The 23,195-nt window shown below is 40.3% G+C and overlaps 1 protein-coding gene across 1 annotated transcript in view; it reads left to right on the top strand.

Annotated features, from left to right (window-relative positions):
- Nucleotides 1-21,902, top strand: part of RANBP3 (RAN binding protein 3) — a 52,847-nt gene extending 30,945 nt beyond the window's left edge. The window contains exons 8-17 of the mRNA XM_059831712.1: nucleotides 893-996; nucleotides 7,388-7,507; nucleotides 8,165-8,268; nucleotides 10,134-10,212; nucleotides 11,117-11,219; nucleotides 12,236-12,360; nucleotides 14,336-14,456; nucleotides 15,102-15,244; nucleotides 17,106-17,286; nucleotides 18,236-21,902. Of these exons, the coding sequence (XP_059687695.1) occupies nucleotides 893-996; nucleotides 7,388-7,507; nucleotides 8,165-8,268; nucleotides 10,134-10,212; nucleotides 11,117-11,219; nucleotides 12,236-12,360; nucleotides 14,336-14,456; nucleotides 15,102-15,244; nucleotides 17,106-17,286; nucleotides 18,236-18,279 (1,124 nt within the window). The 3' untranslated portion in view covers nucleotides 18,280-21,902. The remainder of the gene's footprint in view (nucleotides 1-892; nucleotides 997-7,387; nucleotides 7,508-8,164; nucleotides 8,269-10,133; nucleotides 10,213-11,116; nucleotides 11,220-12,235; nucleotides 12,361-14,335; nucleotides 14,457-15,101; nucleotides 15,245-17,105; nucleotides 17,287-18,235) is intronic.
- Nucleotides 21,903-23,195: the final 1,293 nt, after the last annotated feature.

The raw sequence follows: 23,195 nt of genomic DNA, 5'->3' as shown, positions 1-23,195 counted from the left end.
ACTTTGTAGTCTGTGCTTGGTTTTTGGAATAAAAAGACTTTTAAGAGTGACAGCATTGACTATGGTGTAATAAGTTACAGCTGATCAATTGAACAGTAGTGGTAGACTTCAGCTGGCTGCACAGTGATGTAGAATGCCTCAATCACTAGGAGGTGTCTCTAGGCTTGGGGACCATTTTGGAGTTGGGACATTGAGATACACTTTTAATTCTTAGTTTGGTCATGTATATTGTGCTTATTGTATTGTTATGGAATTTGATATAGCTAATAGAAATAGGCATGATTGAAAACTGGAAGTTAAAGTAAAAAAAAAAAACTGTTCAAGGTGTCCATGTCTCCTAAACTCCTGTGTTTCCCCAGTCTCCTGCCTTTTGTTATTTGGAAGTTCAGTTGAACTGAAATGGCAGTAACTTCAGTCAGTGCTGAATCTGGCATAGAACCAAACATTTCTAGCTTGATTTCCTGGTGTGCCTGTTGGCACAGATTGGACTCTACAGGGGACTTAATATTGGGGTACAAATTGTCAGTGGGAGTCAGTATGTAAGTAGCTAGATCAGTGCAAAGAGGAGCCCTGCTAGCTGTGAACAGTATTAGACTGGAGCAGGGTGGTTGCTCGAAGTTGTATGGGTTGAAGTCCCTGCAGCGTTTGTATAGATCAGTGACTTTTTGCTGACTTGGCTTTCTGCATTTGGAATTTTAATTCTGCTAAGAATTGCTGAATCGTGGTCTTCACGTCTCTTGCAAAATACTGTAGGAACTCTGTAGTTTATATTCCAATGTTTCATGGGCTTAAACAAGAAAACAGCATGCGATTTGCTATAGAAAACTTAACTACTTTTAGGACAATCTAAATATCTAGAGAATTTATGTCGCTTTCTCATTCCTCATTGCAGTTCTCAGCAGCGGCACCAACGGTGTAAATATCCCACCGGATTCTGCAGCCACATCAGAATCGCTAAGTAATGCAACACTGAAAAGTTCTGACTCTGAAGACAAGGTGAGTTGGAGAAGGATTGGAAGGACACTCATGGTGACAGACTTGAAAATAGTATTCTCTGAACAGAGTCTATTTGTTTAGCAATGTGAGCGCAGTTTCATTGGTGATAGCCACCTTATCTATCCATACTATGGTAGTACACTTTAGGTGTGGTAGTAGATTTTATACTGTTCTAATAGTATGCCATGTTTATCTTTACCAACTCAAGAACTGTAACAAAGATTTACTGAATCCACAGTTTAGGATGGATTTTCATACTATTTTCCCTCACAAAATATAAAAAAATTGCTCAGTTCTGCTTCTACTCTCACTGGTTCCTTTCAGTCCCTCTAGCTTTATTTCTAATCTTGCTGTAAAATCTTACTGCTGCTTGTGATGCCATTCCTACCACAGGCATTGGATTCCTCTACTTTGTGGGTCTTGGTTAGTGGACTGATAGGCACAATACCACTTTTTCCATCTGATCAGATTGCATGAAGAAATACAACTTCCTGCTGCAGGTTCCTCTCTCGCTCTGTGTGCAGGGAGTGGGTTGGGAGAGTAGGGAATTGTTTTCTATACTGGGGGGAAAGCTGTCTCCTCTAGTGGCTGTTGCCAGGTCTGACTGGTGCTCCTGTCAGGCCAGAGACTAAGAAACATTTACTGAATTCCTATTCCTGTCTGAAAAGGCTTTGGTTTTGAGCTGGGTGAACTGAGCGGTTTATGTTGCATGCGTTCGGGCTTCCTTCTCAGACTGCCTACCAAAAAGCAATCCCCTGCCCATGGATGATGGCTTTACTGGTGTTGTCTTGGTTTCTAACAGTTGAATGTGGAATGGTGTTGGGAAATGTGAGGATGGAAAGCATCCAGGCAACTGAACCGAATGAGTAACACGTAAAGAAGCTTAGAGACAGGAGCTGATAGTGGGTAAAAACCCAGAGGCAGCAAATAAACTCCCTACAGGAAATGGTGGAGGGAGGGTGCAGGTAATGAGGGGCTGAAAAGCTTCAGCTAGAGGAAAAGACATCTAAGTGCATCAAAAGTTGTTTATTTGGTGTCTTGAAAGGAAAGTAATGAAATAGTCCCTTCCCTGTTCTGTGCAAAGTGTGCCCAGTCCTTTCCTTAGCTCAATAGAGCTAACTGTTGGCATCTTAAGATATGTTGACTGACAGCATGAGGAGGATGTTTGGGGATTTCGAGGGTGTGGAGGTTTTGAGTGGTTTTTTAGTGGTGGTGGGTTTTGGTAGCTTCATTAGACAGTGGGTTGCTTTTTGATGCCACGTTGAGCATAGAAGTAGTATTGTTAACAATGCAAGAGTGTGCAATGGTTTACTTGAAATTCAAGTCTCAATTTTGAAATCTGAATATCTAAGCAGAAAGGCTTCAAGTGTGAATGGCTTTTTAAGGTTTAGTGAAAGACTACTGCCATAATTAAGTAGTAATAAGTAAATTCATTGTATGGATCAATATGAAGTCTTTGTGGGACATGCTTGTTACATCTGTGTTTGTCATTAGGGAGACCCTCTACATTTTTAACATCCAAAAGTCCTTTTGACTTCTTTTAATCAAAGTCCAGAAATACTGACCTGGGAGGAAGTTTTCTGATAGAAGAAAGCTCTTAAATCTAGATGTTAAGGATTGCTGAGAGCTGAATACTGAATGGTATAAAGCTTCATAACTGACCATTTGCAATTTTACCAAGGAGTGTGGTGGGATATTCTTCATTGTCTTAGCATTTGTAGTCAAGATGGATCATCTGCCTGAAGCTTTCGAGCACAGCTATAAGCAACTGGAATTCATACAGTAGTTGTGTTAAATGCTGGAGTCTCTCTGCGGGATATTAGATTGCTTGATGGGAATGAATGGTTACTTCTGGAATTAAGTTTCATATTAGTAATTGTATGTGCAGGTATGTGGCATAGGTTTGATGTACCACAGAGAGAGCTGCCTTGTGAGGGCGAGTATGTGGTATTTTGCAGGTATGTATGAGCCTGGTCTGCCCTTTTTAGAACAGATGTGAGTCATGGTCTTATTTCACTGGCAGAAAAGATTTTTCTTTGAGGTCTCTGTGCTTATACAAAGTAGCAGAGTGGGAATGCTCTCTATCTGGTGGTTGTCCTGCTCTGAGCATCTCTGTGGTGACCTGTACCTATTTAGGCTAGGCCTTGTCTCTGTCTTGAAAATCCCCAGGAAACTGCAGGAGCCCTAAGCAACATGGCCCTTAGATGGGTACAAGCTACAGCCTTCTATTCAAGCTCCCTTGCTGGTGGGGGAGTCCGGTGGCTGAAAGTCATCAGATGGGCAGGGAAGCTTGATAGGTAGCTGTTCAAGCCTACTGTGCAGCCCTTGGCCTTTTTGGCAGCAGGGAGATACTGATCCTTATCCAGAAGGAGGAGGACCTGTTGAGGAGATCCTAGGCTAATGATTTTTCCTTCTGTTCAACAGAATGCTCCTTTAACCTGTCTGCACCATTCAGTGGTGGAGGACTACTCCCAGCAGGCAACACTGGCCCATTTCTGGCTACCAGCAGAAAAAGGATGTCTTTGAAATGCCAGAATTAGAATCTGAAGGCAGATGATACAGCTAGATTATGCAAAGGTTATGTCACTTAACCATAAAATGGGATTTGCAAAACTCCTTTGGACCCAATCCAGTGTTGTTTTCCCACTGCTTTCTCTCCCCTGTGCAATACGTGCGGAAAGTGCCATGGCTGGCAGCTCATCTGAAGCACCTGTAGACAACAGCACCCTGCATGAGAAACGAACAGGAGGAATTTGGATGGGGCTTTGAGCAACCTGGTCTAGCAGAAGGTATCCCTGCCCATGGCAGGGGGGTTGGAACTAGGTGATCTTTAAGGTCCCTTCTGATCCAAACCATTCTTTGAATCTGTGAATTGGAGATCTATGTGCAGTGGCAGTTCTGTAACCTCACTGGAATCATGGTTACAGGAGGTTCGCTTGGACAACTGGAATACTGCATTGGGTACATATGGACTTTTTAGGAAGTAAAGCAAGAAAGACAAGAAGGGGGTGGGTTCTGCTACACTCAAAGCAGCTGCTTGAATGCAGAGGCTTTGGTTTGGGAAAGGTGCTGAGTTGGTCAAGGCTTTATAGGTTAAGATCAGAGGGGAAGCCAACAAGGGGGAGATTAAGGTGAACCTTCACTAGAGTTGGACTGATCGAGAGGAGAAAGTAGCTAAAGCTGCTGGAGAACTAGAAGCTTCACAATTGCAAACCTTGGTTCTAAAGGGGAACTTAAAGTACTTTGGCTCCTGATAAAGTGGCAACATGTCCTGGTAGAAATACTCCTGGAGATTTTAGGAATAAGTGGAAGACAGGTTTTTTGATGCAGGTGCTGGGTAAATTGACCAGGGAGATACTCAGCTGGACCTGGTATTCACAGCAAAGAACTGCTTAGAAATACAAAGGCTGAGAATAGCTGTGATTGGAGCAGCTACGAGATGGAGCTTGAGATCTTGAGTGAAGTGGGGAAGATAAGTAGCAGAATAAAGTCCCAAATTTCAGGAGAGAATACTTCAGCTTGTTCATCAAGCTTGTCGGTAGGATCCTGAAGGACAGAAGGGCTCAGGAGAGCTTGTTACCTCTATGGACAACTACCTCAGAGAATGAGTAGTTTATCCCAATGTGCAGGAAATTGTGCAGCTGTGGCAGGAGGCCAGCGTGGATGAACTGGGAGCACCTTAAATCCAGAAAGGGAGTGTACGTTAAGTTGGGAAAGAAGTCAAGGTACCCAAGAGGTATGCAAAAGGATTGTCTGGATATGTGGGGAGAGAACTGGGAAAGCCAAAGCTTAGCTGGAGTTGAAAATGATGGGGGATGAAAGGGCTGCAAGAAGGGTTTTACTGGTGCATTAGCAGCAAAAGCAAGATGAAAGAAAAATGTAGGCCTGCTGCCAGATGTTGGAGGGAACCTAGCGATGAAGGATGTGAAAAAATGCCTTTGCCTTGATTTTTACTGGAGAGTTCTGCTGTCAGGTCTACCAGGTCCCTTTTCCTAGGGGAAGTTTGGGGGAGTGACTCATTACCATAAATACGTTTAAGGACCACCTAATACAGTTAGATATGTACAAGTCCATGGGACCAGACAGGATGCATCCATGGGTGCTGAGGGAGCTGGCTGGTGTTACTGTGAGGCCACTGCCTATCATCAAGATGATGTGGTACTATGGGAGGTCCCTGTTACTTGGGAAGAAGAGAATATGGCACACATTTTCAAGGAGGGTAAGAAAGAGGATCCAGGAAAGAAGCTGCTCAGCTCCTTCCTCTGTCTTCCTGGTGGAGAAGTCCTAGGATTTGAAGCACGCTAAAGTGGTTGAAAACAACCCGCATGGATAAAACATGGTGTCCCACTGGATTTTTCCCCCACCCCTCTGAGATGGTTGACTGTGCAGAGAGGAATACTTGTTGGTTTTGACTTTAGCAAGGTCTTCGGCATGGATGGTCTCCAGTGTCATTGTCATAGCCAAATTGGAGAGAGATGTACTGGTTGGGGGGAATTTAAAGTGGGTGGAAAATTGGCTGAACCAGTGAGCTTCAAGGGTAGCAGTCAGTGGTTCAAAGTCTGATGGGCATCCAGTTACCAGAGGCATTCCTTTAGGACCAATATTGAGGTCAGTACTACTTAATGTTTCTGTGAACAACCTGGCAAGGTGGAGTGAATCTTGTTAAGTTCACGGATGCCAGTAAACTGAGGGAAGGGGAAAATGGTCAATATGTCGGAAAGCAGGGCTGTTCAGAGGGACCTCAGCAGACTGGAAAAATGAGCCAAGAGAAACCAACTGACGGTCAATACATGCAAAGTCCTGTATCTGGGGTGAGATAACCCATCTGTCACAAGGACTGGAGAGTGACTGGCTAGAAAGCAGCTATGCACTCAAGTGCTTGGAGATCCTGGTGTTGCATGAAGGATGTTGAGACAAGTTCTCCTGTACAGAATTTATTAGCAGGGTCTATAGCTGATAGTATTACTTCTAAGGGTGACTATTATTACTTTGGAGGAGGGGAGAGGAAAAGGGGAAAGAAAAGGGAAGACTTCCCATGGGCCAGCCAAGACGACAAGTGACAGGGGTTCCCCAGACAGGCATCTTCCCCCTGGGCATCCTCTTCAATGGAGCAGGTCATACCCCATAATGCTCTTCCTATAGTAACTATATAGTTTTAATCAGGATAGGCTCAAACTTTCTAGTGGTGTTTTTCCTGCTTATGATGCTGTTAATGCTGATGGGTGCATGCTTTGATGGGGGGGCAGCTGCTGTATGGTGATCAGTTGTTAGGCTTTGTGCATGCATATTCTTGGGTCTTCTAATGTAAATCAAAAGGTACAGGGTAGGAAATTAGGAGAGAAGAGGGAGGGGGTAATTCCCATGCTGGTTGCAATTGCTTCCCAACACCACTGTAGGGGTTTGCAGGTGCAAGGCCCTGAGTATAATGGGATGAGAGCTATAGTATGAGAATAATAGGAGGAAATACTGTCACAGGTGCTCTGGAAAACACTGCCATGGCAGCTGCAGTGAAAGGTTACAGAGCTGCTAATGGAAAGCGGGCTGCTGAGGTACAGATAGAGGGTCCTTAGCATAACAAAAGGTTCAGGAACCTTGAGGTCCTGTGCAACATTGATGAAGTTGAACACGAAAGAGCAGTGCATCCTTTTATTGATTAAGATAACGTACTGGGCTGCTTTACTAAGACTGCAGCCATTAGGTTCAGAAAAGTGATTATTCTCCTTTACTTGCCACTGGTGGGTGGCATCAGGAGTGTCGTGTATAGTTTGGGGCTTGCCAGTACATGGAAGACACTTACAAATCACCAAGGTGACTAGTGCCTGGAGCACATGATGTTTGAGAGAGTGAAAAAGCTGTGTTCTGCTTGGACTAGGGGAGAGGGAGTTGAATTGTTCTCCTCAACTATGTAGTGGTGGGCTGTAACAAGATGGAATGAGACTTGGAAGTGCCTACTAAACAGATGAGAAGCTGCAGGTGTGGGGAAGGGGGATTCCAGTTTGGTATTAGGACAGAACTATCATATTCGGTGCAGTTGAACATTGAACCAGGCTGTCAAAGTGTAAAACTGCCATCCTTGGATTTTTTGAGACTTGACTGTACAAGGCCTAAGGTAGCCTAGCATAATGTTGAAGTTGATGCTGCTTTGAGCACAGTTTAGACCAAATGTTTGTTAGAGATCTCCTTGAACCTTAACTATTCTGTGATTCGTTAAGATGCTCTAAACAACAACAGAGGATTTTTTTTTTAAATGTAAAATTTGCCTTGTAGCTCTGGAGATATTATTGGCTTGTCATTGTAAATGACTGTGTGACTCACCATGTCATAAGGTGTGGGTTTTTTGTTTAAATAAACTCAATTACCTAGGCTAAAGTTTTCAATTTCTTTTCTTTAGGCAGGAGAATGTCAGAAGAAAGAGTCCAACAATACTTCAGACGATGACAGCTGTGAGAAGGCAGAACTAAATGCACAGCAAGCATTTGTATTTGGGCAAAACTTAAGAGATAGAGTTAAGGTAAACACGTGTTTGTTACCCTGACTAAGAGTTGATGTATTTAAGTGAGGATAAGAAGCAGTGGAACAGATTGTTTGTTGGCATGAGCATTACACACTGTTTATGAAGTACGTTGAAGCCACTATATAACAGGGTTAAAACCTCCATGTATATATGCAAAATTAGAAGCTGTGAACACAGTTGATTGGCTGTTTAGTAAGACTGGTCTTCCAGACATTTAGTAAATTAATATTACTGTTTAGTAGCATAAGAAGCTTTTTCAAAAATAAACACATCTACTGCAATTGTAGGTAACACTTAAAGCTTAGTGTGATGTAATGTTTTCTCTTACCTTTTGGGTCAGAATTAAGTTGAAATGTGTTCCTAAGATGCTCCCTTGCAACCAAGATTTCACAGAAAAGGTGAGAAAAGAAAGAGGGCAGCCTGGGTTCAAACCTGTGCATGGAGTAATTGAGTTAGATTGTTAGTACCTCTTGTTGAAGACAGGTTTGCACAGGTTTCCTAGCATAACAAAAGAAAGTGTAATACTGGGACGTAGGCTTGTATCATTTTACTATAGAAAGTGTTTGTGGAAGGGACTTTGTCTTGGGAAAGAATGACCTGAAAATGTTGTGGTCAGTGGTTAAAACTGTCAATATATACTTGTTCTTTTTATAGCTAGGAGATGAAAGTGATGAAACAGCCGATGTGCAGAATGCTGGCCTTCCTACATCAGACGTACCTTCTGCAACAAATTATTTTCTACAGTACATCAGTTCCAGGTGAGACTACAGGGAAACCTATAGGACAGTTTTTGTTATTTCTGTGTTCAAAATTACTTGTGATTCTGCTCTTTATTGGATGCAGAGCTTATACTGGGTTAATGGGAACTCAGGCTTCTGAAGAATGAGGTGGCAAACTTCAGATCTGAGGCGATCCTCAATCATCTGGTCAAGGGAGATGCATTTGACAGCATTTACTTGACCAGTTCCTCACCAAAGCCTCTTTAGAAAACTAACAAGCATAAGATGAGAGAAGTCTTCTCATGAATGATTAGAAAGAAACAGTGATGGAATAAATTGGAGCTATCAGTAAAATTCTGTAGAGATCTGTGCTGTATTTGTGTTGTTCGATACATACATATGATATGGATAAAGGGAAGAATAGTTTAAAAAAAAGTTATTTGTAATGATCATAAGCTTTTCAGAGCAATATAAAGGCCGTGTATGAATAAGCAGGAACCGAACTGTGGGAGGTCTTTGAAAGAAATTGATTAGGCAATAGCATCAGAAGAAATTTGCTGTAGGTGTATGTAAAGTGAGGCAGCCAGGAGAAAACTGTGCTAATTCTATGTATACAGTGATGAACTCTGAACTGACAGCCTTCACTTAAGGCTAAGATGTCAGTACTGCTCTACGAAAATGTTAGCTCAGTAGTGGTCAAAAAAAAATCAAGTAGTCTTACAGAAAGAGTAGAAAACAGAAGAGAATTTCTTAGTACACAGAGCTGTGAATTCAAGTAACAACTGGAAAAGCATGTGGGGAAAATCCCACTGAGAGCTATAGAGTAGAGCAACATCTCTGCTCCTGGAGGAGCCTGAACTGCAGATTGTTTGAGGCTATGAAATAATTGTAGGAAAAGCACCAATGTGTGCTTGCCTTGTCCTTATTTTCTGCATTTTTTAAGACATTGTTTTTCACCTGCATGGCCTTCACCACAAAGTAGGCACTAGGCAGTTGTGCAGTCTTAACCCCTTTTCACATTAAGGTTTTCAGATGGTGCACTGGAGAGGTAGAGAACACCACGGACTGACTGTGGATGCCAGGTTGATGCTTTTCCAGAGGCACTGTCAGATTATTTTTATCAGATTTGGCAGACAATAACTTCTAATATGTGGGCTTCAAATACTGGAAAATTTGTTTATATCTTTCAACCCGTATGACATCTACTGCCATATTTCAACTGAGTCTTCACTTTGGCAGAATTTATTCGTGGTAGGTCAGTTGCCAGAAACTTGGTTTTGAGTCTGTAAAATGGTAAAACTATTGTTCTTCCTAAATGGGATTTAAATCTGTTAATAAAAATGCCACACAGGAGGATGCTTATTCTGTAAGGAAGGTGTGAGGGCTGAGATTTGATCGTGAAACTTCTTGGGGAGGCTGTAGCATTGCAGGTAGTCTAATAAAAGGCATCACTTATCCCCGCTACCTTTGCTTCAGTTATGACATTGCAAGTGTTTTTGTTTCAATTCTTTCCCTTTCTGAGAAAATTGACCTAAAAATGTGTAGTGGTTCAAGTTTGTGCATGTAGAATACTGTTTAAAAAGAGTATGTTATATGATCAAACAGTAAGCCCTCACTTAGCATTCAGCATTGCTTAATAGGTAATTAGATATATAAAGGGAAGATATTTACAGTGACAAAATCATTTGGCATTATTCTGAGAGAATTCTCATTCTGTAAAACCAGTATGTACTCTTATGTTACTAAGTTGAATTAATTTTTGCTTATATTTCTGTTTCAACCAGTGCTTAATTTTTAAAGCCAGTGTCAGTTGCTCACTTTTCGAGGGATTTTATCAGTAGAAGATAAGCAGATATTTTTCTGACTTACAAAACCTGTTTTGGTTTGGTTTTTTCTTTTTTCAGTGTAGAGAACTCTACAAGCACTGCAGATGCACCTAGCAACAAGTTTGTTTTTGGACAGAACATGAGTGAGCGAGTCCTAGTGAGTATTCACTGTGTCTGAAATGTTGTAATTTTGAGTAGTTTGCATTACGGAATCTCACTCAGGAATTTTGAGAACCTTTTATCATGCTTGTCACTGGAGCATGGTTTTCTTTCAGTGTTTTCCCTTGTAGGTAACTTATTTTGAGTGCAGTGTGGGGGTTTCATTACGACCTATTGTCTGCAACAGCAGTGCTCTCCAGGATTTCCCTGCCAAGCTCTACCAGTATAAGGGGATTGAGTGCCTTCTCTGTAGTGCATGTGGTTCTCAAGTCCAAGCACTTTATGGCACAGCTTGCTTCTTTAAATGGCTTCTTCAATATAAGTATTTGAGGGTGTTTTATGTTCGCTCTCCTCCATGTTGAGAAAAGGTCAGTTACGTGACTCCCCCAGTGATGGGATTTCAAGTCCAGCAGTAAGGCAGCTGCCTCAGTACTGAGGTACGATTGAGGAAATTCTGTGTTTATTGTGTAAGGTGTAACTTCTAGCGCCTCACTGTTTCCTACTGGTTTTATTGCTCTGCTGGTACAAAAGGGAAACGATTAATGCTGTGCGTTCATACCTGTCTAACCACTAAGCAGGAAGTTCAGTCAAGTATGCCTTGAGTTGAACTGTAGCTGAAATTCGTTTGCTTTGTTGAACATAACTTCAAAATAAGGGTTGAAATTTGGTTTCAGTTCAGGGGAAAATAATTTGAACTGCTTTTAAGGTCATGCTCCATTCAGTTCCTTGGCCAGGGTAGTAGGATAGCACTTACTGTGAAAGCGTGTCATCTGTGGGATTCTTCTTTTGCTGTATGGTTTATAAACATGAGGGCTTCCCTCAGTAATTGATCACTAGTCTTGTTCTGCAAAATTAGTGTATGCTTCCTCTTTTCTGTTTACCTCCTCTTCTTTTTACGATAGAGTCCACCAAAATCAAATGAAGGTAGTACAGAGAGTAGTAAGGAGAATGCTGCTACAGAGTCTGGGTCTGAATCATCTTCTCAGGAAGCCACACCAGAGAAAGGTGAAAAACAAAATATTATTTTAGGAATGGTAGTTAATCCTTGTTTATATGATTGCATTTTTCAATGTCCTGTTACTTTATAAAAACATAACTTTTTTTATGTTGCCTTTACTGTCTGCTGTAAGCGAAGATACAGGCTTGGGTTGGGAGGTGACGTGCTGGATGCTACAGATTCTCTTGCCCTTTTGTCTTTAAAATTAAACACGTACAGGTTACACTGTCTTTTTCATGGTCGTTCTGTGGTATTGGGAGTATCTTCAGCAGAATGAAAGTAGAGGGAATTAATAGAACAGGTACTTGGACCTACAGAGTGTAGAAGAAATGTGGCAAACTGTTTTTTAACAATTCTATTACACTTCCAGTGACTGAATGGCTGAGTCAAATGTATATTGTGTTGTGTGGGTGCACCAAATGTGTTGCTTGAACCAAGAATGGTTTGCTGGATTCTAGACTTCTGTGACTCTTCAGATTGGCAGGATTTTCTGGACATTTTGGGAGCACGGGTTTTCTCCAGCAAACTGCTTGCAAGCCAAAGTAGAAGGGGAAGATCACAGAATCACTAAGGTTGGAAAAGACCTGTAAGATCATCAAGGCCAACCATCAACCAAACACCACCATGCCCACTAAACCATGTTCCGCAGTGCCACATCTACACGTGGCCTGATGAACAGTGCTGTAGATGTGTAGGCACAACTGTATAGCTGGTAGCAGTATCAGTTCTGTTGGAACATCTACAGATACGTAGGTGTCCATGTATTAGCAAAGGTTTTGAAATACTGTATGCGGGGACAAAATTTTTCAGTAACTTACCTCTTCTGTCCCTTGTGTTTTCTTGTGCTTTTAAAACAAGTCTTAAAAGACAAGCTTTAACTTCTGCTTTAAATTTCAATCTTCTTTCTAATGTTCTGTTAATGTCTGTCTTCTGTACTTTATTCCTCCAAATTCTGGTGTACTTGTGTGAGACCTTTATAAAAATTACATGCTTATCATTCTCAAACTTTCAAAATGTTGTTTAGCTAATAATATTTCAGAATCACTGGCAGAGTCTGCAGCAGCCTATACTAAAGCAACAGCAAGGAAGTGTTTATTAGCGAAAGTAGAAGTGATTACTGGGGAGGAAGCTGAAAGTAATGTCTTACAGGTAAGAAATGGATAAAGTAGAGGAGCTTTGAGTTTATGGGGATTCATGTGGATGTCCAGTGAATGCACACCACCTGATTCCCTACAACATCCTCTATATCTCTAATGTACTTTCTTGTGTTAAAACGTGAATTTTGATTATTTATTATCAGATTCCTACTTTGTTGTTTCTTAATTTCCTCTTTCTGAATAAATTTTAGTGTTTGGGTTATCCAGACAAATCTTAAGCATGCTTTCCTGAATCCATCCCGTAAAAGCTTCTATGTCCTACAAAACAATTACTTGAAGAAAATTTAAATGAACTAAATATTTTTTAAGTTCTTTAATTATTGTATTACTGAAGATTTGTTTAAAACTCGGAATGAATTATTATGCCAGCAATCTGGTTTCTTGCATAGCAGAAACCAGAAAACAGTACTCAGGAATTTGTCTTGAGGGCATTAATTGAATTAGTGATGTTTTAGAAGCACATTCGGTCATGACTTAAACTCCTAATTTTAATCGTGATTTATTTAACATTGCAATTATTCATTAACTTAAATTTACTTATTAATTTCAGTATGTCCTTAAGAAAAACATGCAGGGTTTTTGTGTAAAAACTAACTGGTGTATATATACTTCTTTCCTTCTCTTTTCATCCTCCAATTATAGGTTTTTTCTAGATCTTTTTTTAAGTTTCTCAGCACTTGAACTGCATTATTTTTTAAGGATAGCTTTTTGTTCTTACAGACATGCTGGTCTAATCTGACACCAAACAGATGCACTGTGTCAGTAATGAATGTGTATCAGTTACACTTGTATTATGCTACAAAGTAATAATCTATAATGCTTGTCTCCTAGGACTACTTTTTACCAGACGGGAATGTTTTTTAAATAGTTGTTCTGGTATTTCTCTGTTTCTGTATAATTCAGAAACTCCTGGATGCTTCATGTAATCAAGCAAGCCACTGAAGAGATGAAAGTCGTGTTTAATTTGGGAAAACGACAACTTTTAGCAGTTGTGTACTTAATAGAGGACTGATTTGCATGAGTATTTTGTAACTTAACAGACCTCTCACCTAACTTCTGTTCTTTTTTCCTGTGAAATTTAATGTACTGGAGTTCTGAATGGGGCTTGTACAGACAGAACTATGTTAACGCTGCAGAAATGAAGTACGCAGAGCTGGGTGTTCTATGTTGGAGAAAATGAGAGAAATGGAGGGAATGAAAAATGGAGATATATTCTCCATCTAGTGCATGCACATATGTGGGGAACTTGGGGGGTGATGGTTTGAAGTATGAAACCACAGCAGTGACAATGAAGATGGATTAGAGAGGGGGATATAAAGTAGAGATGTTTAGCAGGGCAGGAAAAAGGGAGCTTTTATGGGAAGCAGGAACAGTCCTACCATTAGAAAGTACAAAAGGTGTACTCTTTCAAACTGATGAACCAGGAAGGCAGGAAAAATACCTCTTGTTTATTCATGACTTTGTGGGGGTCAGGCTTTTTGAATTGATAATGAACTAACATTGTTTGTTCATCCTTTCTTCCTGAAGAGTTTTGCTTTGCTTTCATCATGCTGGGTCTTCCCAGCAACAAATAGCACCTTCAATGGTGCAAAGTGCACCTAAGACTTTCTTTTAAAAGAATTGACTGATTTAAGACTATAGATGACTCTTACCCAGTCTCTTATCACAATAAGTTTCCTCTGTGGAAGTTTGTACCTTATCTGAAAATTGTTCTTGTTGTTTGGTCTTGAACGCAGGTATTCTTTAAGAATATCTACCTTCTGTTACTAAAACCTTATGAAAGCAGATAGCATATTTTGAGGAATTTATTGCAAAAGAGAGGACAACTACTTTGGTTTCTGCAGCTATAAACAGTTTAAAATTCCAGTATGAGATCTGAGGTTTTTTAACTAGCTGTAGGTGACTAAATATGAAATATGTTATTACTTCAATCAACCACTACGCTATAGAGATATTTTCTGTTACAGATTCAGTGCAAGCTGTTTGTATTTGATAAAACCTCTCAGTCTTGGGTGGAAAGAGGTCGAGGACTTCTGAGACTCAATGATATGGCCTCAACAGATGATGGAACATTACAGTCTCGGCTGGGTAAGAGGAACCAGGGGAAATGAGGTACTGGATGATAGTCATAGGATGCTTCCATGACACACAATAGCATCCACTTTAGGTTATGTCTTAGCTACAGCAACTCAGAAAGCATTTTGGACTTTTTCTCTTGCTTGAATTTACGACCATTTCTTCTAAAGAGAGTATCTTTTCATACCTCCCTATTGTAGCAAACGTTCTGACTACTTCCCCCCCTCCCCCATAAAAGCAAGCTGTATTTAGCAACTAGAATAATTAACTAGAAATTTATGTTAATCTTCAGATCTGGGCTCTTTGCTTTTTTGGGACAGGGTGATTGTTGGGGGGGAAGCCTCTTTGAATAGTGCATGATTGTTCAGACTGGCAGGAATGTGCATTAGCCTGGATTATCAGCTCAGATCTGACCACTGAACTTTGATGTATTAACATACAAGGCTTTGGACTAAGTATCTTTAGACATGACCGTTAATCTTTAATAGCCTACATTCTCCTGATTAATAGTTGGGACAGGCTTCCTGTTTTAAGGGCTTTCCCTTGATACTCTTTGTAAAGAGACTTAAACATTCACACAATAAAAAGCCATCTGGACTGTTTTGAGCTTCCTGTTGTGTCTTTTTCCACCTAACTGATCTTCTATGTTGGCTTTAGTGATGAGGACTCAGGGGAGTCTCAGGTTAATCTTAAATACCAAGCTCTGGGCTCAGATGCAGATCGATAAAGCCAGTGAGAAGAGTATCCGGATTACTGCCATGGATACAGAGGACCAGGGAGTTAAAGTTTTTCTTATATCAGTGAGTACTGTTTTTTGTTTACATCTTAACCTTCCCACTAAAATTGGGGCTTGCCTAAATTCTAATTGAGGTAACATTCCCATTCTTCTTTGCACCCTACCTCCTTACCACTACCTTCTCCCCAAAGACAAGGGTCTTGGTAGATGTTGCTTGTCTGAAAAGCCTTACTAGTTGTGAAGAAATTCCACATAAGTCTGCCCTAGGAAGCCAGATTGTACAAAGCATTGACCATGGAGTTATGGGATCTGTTCTATGCCTGTTAAGACTGTAACTGTAGTGTAAGATTAATGCTAATCATTTTCTGTTATCAAGGGAAATACATGTTTCATAGATTAGTAGCTTAACCAAAACAAGATCTACCAGAACTTGTAGCATGAGAAAGCTGTCATTGTCTGTCTGCAGTGTGGGTGGATGTATAGGTGCTCACTGGAAATGAAACACTAAACACCTGTCAAGAACATTGTGTTAGTAGTTAAAGGTAACACATCTTAACTTTGGTTTTCTTTTAATACAGAGTATTCCAAGCAGTAGCAGGACAGTGGAAGTGATTTCTGTGTTTGCTAAACGGGGAAACAGCAATCCTAATTAGAATTACTAAAACACTTGAGAGATTATGATACAGTCAGCAAGAAAGAAAGGTCATTCCCTAATGTCTGCTAAGAGCACTTACAGATTTTTGAGAGGTCTGAACGCATTCTTTTGACTTAGACTGATTCTACACAGGGGTTACTAAAGAATTAAGTGTTCTTAGGGATCAGAAACAGAACAGCAACAAATGGTCAGCTTCCCTGGTGACATCAGGTTTGTAGGACTGGGATCTGGAGTGAAACTTAATGATACTGAATATCCGTTGATGAAGAAAAAGCAGTGAAATTAATGGATAACTCTTCCTCAGCATTTTCCTAGATTTGACAGGTTTGAGTTAGTCTGTCATCAGGTTATTCACTATCAATTTTAGTATTGATAAAAAGTATCTTGTACGGAATAACTTTTTCACTACAGTTCATTGCAGGGGAATTTCGCAGATATAGAGGTGACAAATGGGGAGGAGGGAAACAATTTTTTTATGAAAGAATCTGAAAAGTGGGATTGTTACCTTACAGTTAACTTGGGGTAACAGTAATAGTAGTATGAGGACTTCATTGATATAGTGAAGATGAAGTTTCATAGTATTCAGAAGGGAGTTCCCTTTTAAATAATGACCATTAAATACTTAGTTTGGTAGGCCTAAAAATTGATTCTCTTGAAGGCATGAAGTTGCCATTAACCTTTGAGAGTAAAAAAATATTTTTGGACACGTTGTCACAAATGCTTCTCTCTGAAACAGCTGACCAGTATAAAAGAGTGTAAAAAAACTTTGAAACATCTCTTGCCTGACTGCATGTCCATTCAGTTTTCTTATACCTTATGTTGAAATTTTATGTCAGTGCATTATGAAACAATTAAGTGACTAGATTACGATTCACTGATACATGAAGTTGAGTGATGGACAAACCTGGAAAAAATCTGTGCAAGACAAACTTTTTAATTAAAAAGATCTTTTTAGCATAAGCTTTTGGGGGGTGTCAGGAAAGCTGTGTGACTCCTGGGTGAAGGAGGTTATATAAAATCAGCTGGTACCAATTATGTTAGCCAGAGAAAGTTGGTGCTGAGCAGACTCTTACCATCAGAGTTTACTATATCTAGCATCTTGCTGTGTATACCACAACCCATTCTGACCTAGTTTGAAAAACCTTATATGAGAAAACTGAAAAGTAGATTGTGGAAATTGTCATGACTGGTGTGTATTATGTAAGCAGTGTTTTATTTGGTTATAATTCCTTGCATCTTTTTCTTGTTTCTGAATATTAAAAAAATGTAGGCAAGCTCTAAAGATACAGGGCAGTTGTATGCTGCATTACACCATCGGATCTTGGCCTTGCGGAGTAGAGTGGAACAAGAGCAAGAAGTCAAGAATGTAGCACCTGAGCCAGAGGTAACGCAATCAAATGAGGAAGACAGTGATGATGATGTCATTGCACCTTCAGGATCAGTTGGAAGTGGTAAGCAAGAAAGACAACAGTTTCCTGTTTTCCATGCATTTTTCTCTGTCGTTCTTTAAGGCGGTCTGTCCTCTCTGTAATTGTATATTACAGATGTACTTCTGGCCTTTTACTTCTCACAAGTGTTTGTGGAATAAGACTAGTTGCATGAATTCCCTTTTTGAATGCAACTGTTTCTTGCTACTTCTCCAAACTGGTAAAAAGGCCCTTGTGCTGCTTCCATGAGAGTTACGTGTCGCAGTTTAGCAGAGGTTATCTGTGCTTCAATTAGTTTAAGGTTTGTTTACAGGCTTTTTTAAGGTGTGGTTGTGAGTTTCATTTTTGCCTTCACCATGGCCAAGCCTTGCACATAAAACCCGAGATGACTGTCTTGGGCTATTTTCAGCAGGCAGGATCCAGCCTGACCCTTGAGTAGAGTGCTATTTGGAAAGCAGGAGGTTTACAAAGAGGCATGGAAAGAGTGTAATTAATTTCACTGTACGGGAGGAGACCATAATTTAAGCAAAGCACTAGTCTTCAGTTTGAGGAAAGCTTCCTTCTGTATTCCTGACTTGGGAGTCATCTGTGCTTTGCTTTCCAATGGCTTAGAAGATCCAACCTTTGACAGAGACCAGCCCTCCATCCTGATTCACTGCAGGGAAAAAAAAGGAACGAATATGAACAAAAGCAGTGGGTGGATTGAAGAGGCTGGATGGAAACTGAGCTTTTAGGCTCTGGGATGCTACTGGGATCCCCAAACCAGATTAGTCAATAACGTAAAATTCTGCAGTGGGCAGAGATTAATCTGCAGAAGGAAGACGTAAGGCAGGGGAGGGGCAACTCTACAGTTCTCATCTGTCATGGAAATTTAAATCTGAGACTTCTGTAGGCTTCTCAGGTAGGGTCTCTTATTGTAAGGCAAGAAACAAAAGATATGTCTTATGACAAAGAACTACTTTGTTTGTTTCAGGTCCTAATGACGAAGGTGACGGGCAGAATGTTGGCAGCACATAGCAGATGTGAGCCGATCTGCTTGCAAGGCTGCTATGAACACCATCTTGCAGGCATCTCTGGATACCCCAGGCCAGCTATTATTTCAGGCAGTGTTGAAGGCTCCAGGACTTAAGAACTGTGCATCCCTGTTCTGTTTGTTTGGTTTTTTGGTCTGGATCAGTAGATTCCACACAAAAAAAGCAGACTTGGAAACTACCTGAATGTGGTTTGGGACGTGAAAGCTCATCATATTGATGAGCCAAAAAAAAAAACCAACCCCAAACATTTCCCCTCTTCCTTGTAATTGAAATGGCACATTACAGCTTGTCACAGCTTTTCATTGGGACCTTTTGACTGTTTCTTCAGTAGTTCATGTCTTGCAGGCCTCCGAGATAGAACACGGTTCCAACTCGAATTCTGCTTTCATAACCCCTACTCCCCCTTATGAGTTTCTGCCACCTGCAGGGAAACCGTGTCCTCGCCAGTTCCTACGCTCACTGACTGCCCTTTTGGGTTCATTCTCTTTTTGGACTGCAGATGGGGCAGGTTATGTTTTTACCTTTTAATCCCAACGTAGGTTGTGGACACCGTTGTTCCCTGTCTAGTGGGTTTGTAAACAGAAAGAAACAAAACATTGTGGTTCACCAGAAAAGCTTTTTTTAATGCGGTAATAGAGACTTTAAAGTCCACAGGATGTTTTGCTAACTCCTTTTCTTTCTTCCCATTTCATTATTATTATTTGGGGATTTATATTGTGGTGATACTTTTTTATTTTAGTTTTTCAATAAGATGCTCTTGTGTGTTGAAAAAGTGAACTATTGTTTTGTACTGTTCTTTTCTGTTACTATTTAAGGGAGAGCTAAGCCACTATATATAATAGATGTTGCATACAATTTTTCTTAGAAAATTACATGTTTCTGTGGCTACAGTAAAGCATAGGAGGCATACAGGTTACAACTTCAGAAAAGTTGATGAGGAAACAGCTGTTAGCCCTTGGAAGAATAAAATAGGCTCATGTAATGAGCTCCGTCAGCCATTAAAATAAATCTGTATAATAAAGCAGCTCTCATTTAATGGCTTGATTCAACAAGCCATTTAAGCACTTGCCCGACTTAACTACATGTGAATAATCTTACTGAACTCAATGCAACTATTCACGCTTAAAGTTGAGTACATCTTTAAATATCTTGCTGAATTAACGGCCTTAAATAGAAAATTAACTTCTAACCCTTCCTGTCCCTGTTCTGTTTCCTGAAGTCTTGCAGCATGAAGAAAAAGGTAATATTGCCAGCTTTGAATAGTTTGGGCTGAAGGATATTGTATTCTGTTCCACCAAAATAAAAGGAAGAATGTGTTTTCCTGTGTGTAATTCTGAAGTACTCTTACTGTAACCATAACTCACTTTTTGCTTTGGATGTTTTCTAATCATTTGGGCTTTTCATGTGAAAGTTGAGTTTTATTTTGTTATTAAAACATATGGTATATTCTTGTCCAGCAAAGTTGGAATTTGGTAGTCACTCAGAACCGTGAGCAGGGCACTTTCCCTATAAATTCCCCAAACTGTTCTATTTTCTTTATAAATAGTTTACTGATAAATAATTTCTCACTTGCTTGCTCTTTCTCCTGTAGGTTAAGGAAGTCTGAAATGCACCATTTAAAAGAAAATTAAAGGGGAAGAAGCATTTAATGTGGCATGAATTGAAATTGAAAATGAAAACCCAGGTTGTAGCACAACAGCAACTTTGAAATTATTCAAATAGCAAAACAGTCCTTATTGCCTCTATTTTAATGAAACACTTTTCTTCACTGGGAGTCAAGAACGTGGTTTTACCTGTTGTCTGTTGTTAACCGTTGTTGGAGACTTGAGCTGTTGGGGCGGGGAGGTGCTTTGCTTTTCCTGATAGCTCATTGAAGGAACATCTTGGATTACCTTTCCGGGGAGTAAAAAGGGCTAATGATTAGCTGTGCCACTGCATTTGTGATTTCTCTGGATTGTCTGCTCATGCCTTTTTCCATTTTGGGGTTTTTCTCCTTAGAGTTACGGGGTTTTTTTAACCATGCATAACCTAATGATGCACCCCTTCTCATGCAGCTCACTAACAGAAGCATAGCATGTTTCTTCATACCCACCCACACAATTGTTTCTGCATCACAAGGTCTGGGGAACTTGTGTATTTTCAAGTACATGATCTGCGTTTTGGATCTTGAATCTTTTTACACTGAGATACTCAGATTTAAACTACTCTTTTCAAGCAGCCTTGCAGCATAAAGCTGCTTGTTGGCAGCATAAAGAGAATTAATGAGGTATCTTGGTCAGCAGGGCCTACTTGTGGAGAAATGGGTGTTATTTCCTGGTCCCAAACTCCACCGAGTCTATGCAGAGTCTCACTTTGAGGTGCTTTACCTAAAATGAAATTGGTGATGTGTGAAGATTCAGAAAAACGGAATAAGCATGCTTGCTTTGGGGTTTAGTGGTGGTACACAATCACCTACAGCACTCTGAAAAAATCTGGCAACTGTTTACTGGTACAAATATTCACTGACACAAATTTTATTTCAGCTGGAATCTTTGCATATATGTTTATAGTGAAGAGGAAAATACTAGTGTGAACCACTAAGAGAATTGGCCGTAGATTGAGTTCAGGCCCTGCCCAGCAAGATGTAGTTAGGCCAAAGCAAAACTCTTATTTCACTCCTTAGCCTTAGTAAACTAGTGATAGGTAAAACCAGATTAATGCCCATGTGTTTTGAAAGATTTATGTAAGACACTCAAAATGTATGTGGGAACTAATTAAAGCTTTTATGAGAAAACAAGGAAATAAAACATCCCAAGCCCTGCGTTGTATTTCCTGTGGTGGGCAGTGGCTGTTAGAAGGGAGGTTGATGACCAGGTTTGCCTTCTTACAACAGTCTTCCCCTTGCAGCACCCTCCTGCTGCATCTTTGCTCCTAGGTCTGTTGTTAACATGCGGGTGGTGTTAGCAATTACTGTATGTCTTGTTCTGGTTGATGTGGGCGCAGCCTTTCAAATTTTCCAGGGAAAAAAGGATACTGAAGAGCATAATAAAGTTGAGCACATCTGATGGGGAAAATGTTGCAAGAATGGTGGTGTTACTAAAACCAGAAGTAAATATCTTATCCATAAAATTAAAAATAAGATTACACCCACAGGAAATACAAACATTAAGGTAAGAAAATGTGTAGTTACAACATCTTTCTGTAGTCCAGTTCCCAGTGCATGATGCACTACTTCGGAGAAGACAGGGCAGGGAAAGATCTAAATAAACTAGTCCTCAGCAGTCCTCCACTGAAGCCAGACTGGGCAGATGTCCAAACTGTTAGAAGCCTGCAGGAATAAAAAACCTCCAACTTTGTAATGACTCTCCCCCCTGTTCCCAGTCCCTGAGGTACCAATTCCATTGCTTAGGTATTGCTGCCATAAAATGACTGTTCCTAATGCGTCCCATTCTGCAGTTCAACCGGCCTCTTGTTCTCCCAGTGAGTGTAGAAAATGGTTTATTTCCTTTCTAGAAACATGTTACATATTTGAAAATTTACCATGTTTCCCCGTAATCTTCTCTAGTTTTAGGAATTCCAATGATGATAATTGCCATAATTTGTCATGCAAGATTTCATTAAACTGACTTTTCACTGTGCGCTTTTCTCCCCTTGTTCTTTGGTCTTTCTGTGCACTGACTTGCTTAAACTGAACTCTGGAGTCCATTGTGTGGGTAGCAGATAAATTCAGACAGAATGTTACAAAGGTATTTTAATTTTCCAGGGTAGTTTTTTCCCCCTGTGAAGACTAGCACAGAGCAACAGGGATGCTAAGAGAATTGCTAAACTAGACTCTCTAAGTCAGTCTTAATTCTTGTCTCCTAGGTTATGGTACAGGTATCTTGCAAAGAAATGCTCAAAGGTAGTTTCTGTAAATAAAAGTCTCTCATTTAAAGATAGTATTCAGAATTCCCTTTCGACTGCCTCCCTTTCAAGGGCTTAAAGATGTGAAAGCTGAATTTGTCATCAAGAATGCTGGTAATTCTGTTGCTGCCCTCCAGTAACAGAAAGGCAGTGAATGCCTTTTCTGAGGATATCTGTGAATTGAATGTGGGGTGTATTTTAAATGAGCCATCACTGGTGGAATTCTGGTAGCTTACCTGCAGCTTCTAATGATACCTCGGAAAAGCAAGATAGTAATGTTGTGTTTGATGTCTTCCTCCTGTTCAAGACACCGGGAGGTATCGGTCAAGAGCCCGGCTGGAGGGCATGTGCTGCTGGTGAGTTATCTGAGCAGTCTGTGCAAACCCTCAGTCTGTACTAATTGTACACATGGGAAATGCTTTATATATTGACCATGGGAAAGTAGCTCACTAATTGTAGTCCATTTTGCAGACTAGATAAAATTCCTGTTCTGGAGAGTTCAGAATGTGAGTTTAGATGCAGATAGGAGGTCTATAGAATAAGGCCATGCAAAAAGCTTCCAAGAGGGGAAGATGGGGAAATGCTTTTGGATATGACTTGCTGGTGGGTGGTTCTGTCCTCATTTCTAAAAAAAAAAAAAGTTTCAGAGGTAGAAGGCAACAGAGTTATTTGCAGCTTGTGGTATGATGGCAAGTCTCTCCCCCCATTTAACAGTTAAAGGAACTAATACTCTCTGTATTAGCCAATAGCTGGTTTGTAGTCATAGTCTACACTTAATCATAAAATATTTGGAGTTAAGTTAGATGTTTTAAGAGTAAAGTTACTTAGCTAGATTATATGCTGCTTTTGCTGGAACTTGCCTGTTTATAGTAAGGTAACAGTTACATCTTACAGTAAGAGTTGTCTAATGAGCACTAATTGCCTAGAAAGTGTCCTACAGCATTTGGAAGCCTGAGGACAGGCTTCTGAAAAATAAACTATAGCAGCAGTGGGCCAGTCCCTAAGGTTAACTGAAGT

Source organism: Gavia stellata, chromosome 32, assembly GCF_030936135.1.
Source record: "Gavia stellata isolate bGavSte3 chromosome 32, bGavSte3.hap2, whole genome shotgun sequence".
In the NCBI taxonomy this organism is placed as follows: Eukaryota; Metazoa; Chordata; class Aves; order Gaviiformes; family Gaviidae; genus Gavia; species Gavia stellata.
This window is presented reverse-complemented; position numbering and strand designations above follow the sequence as displayed.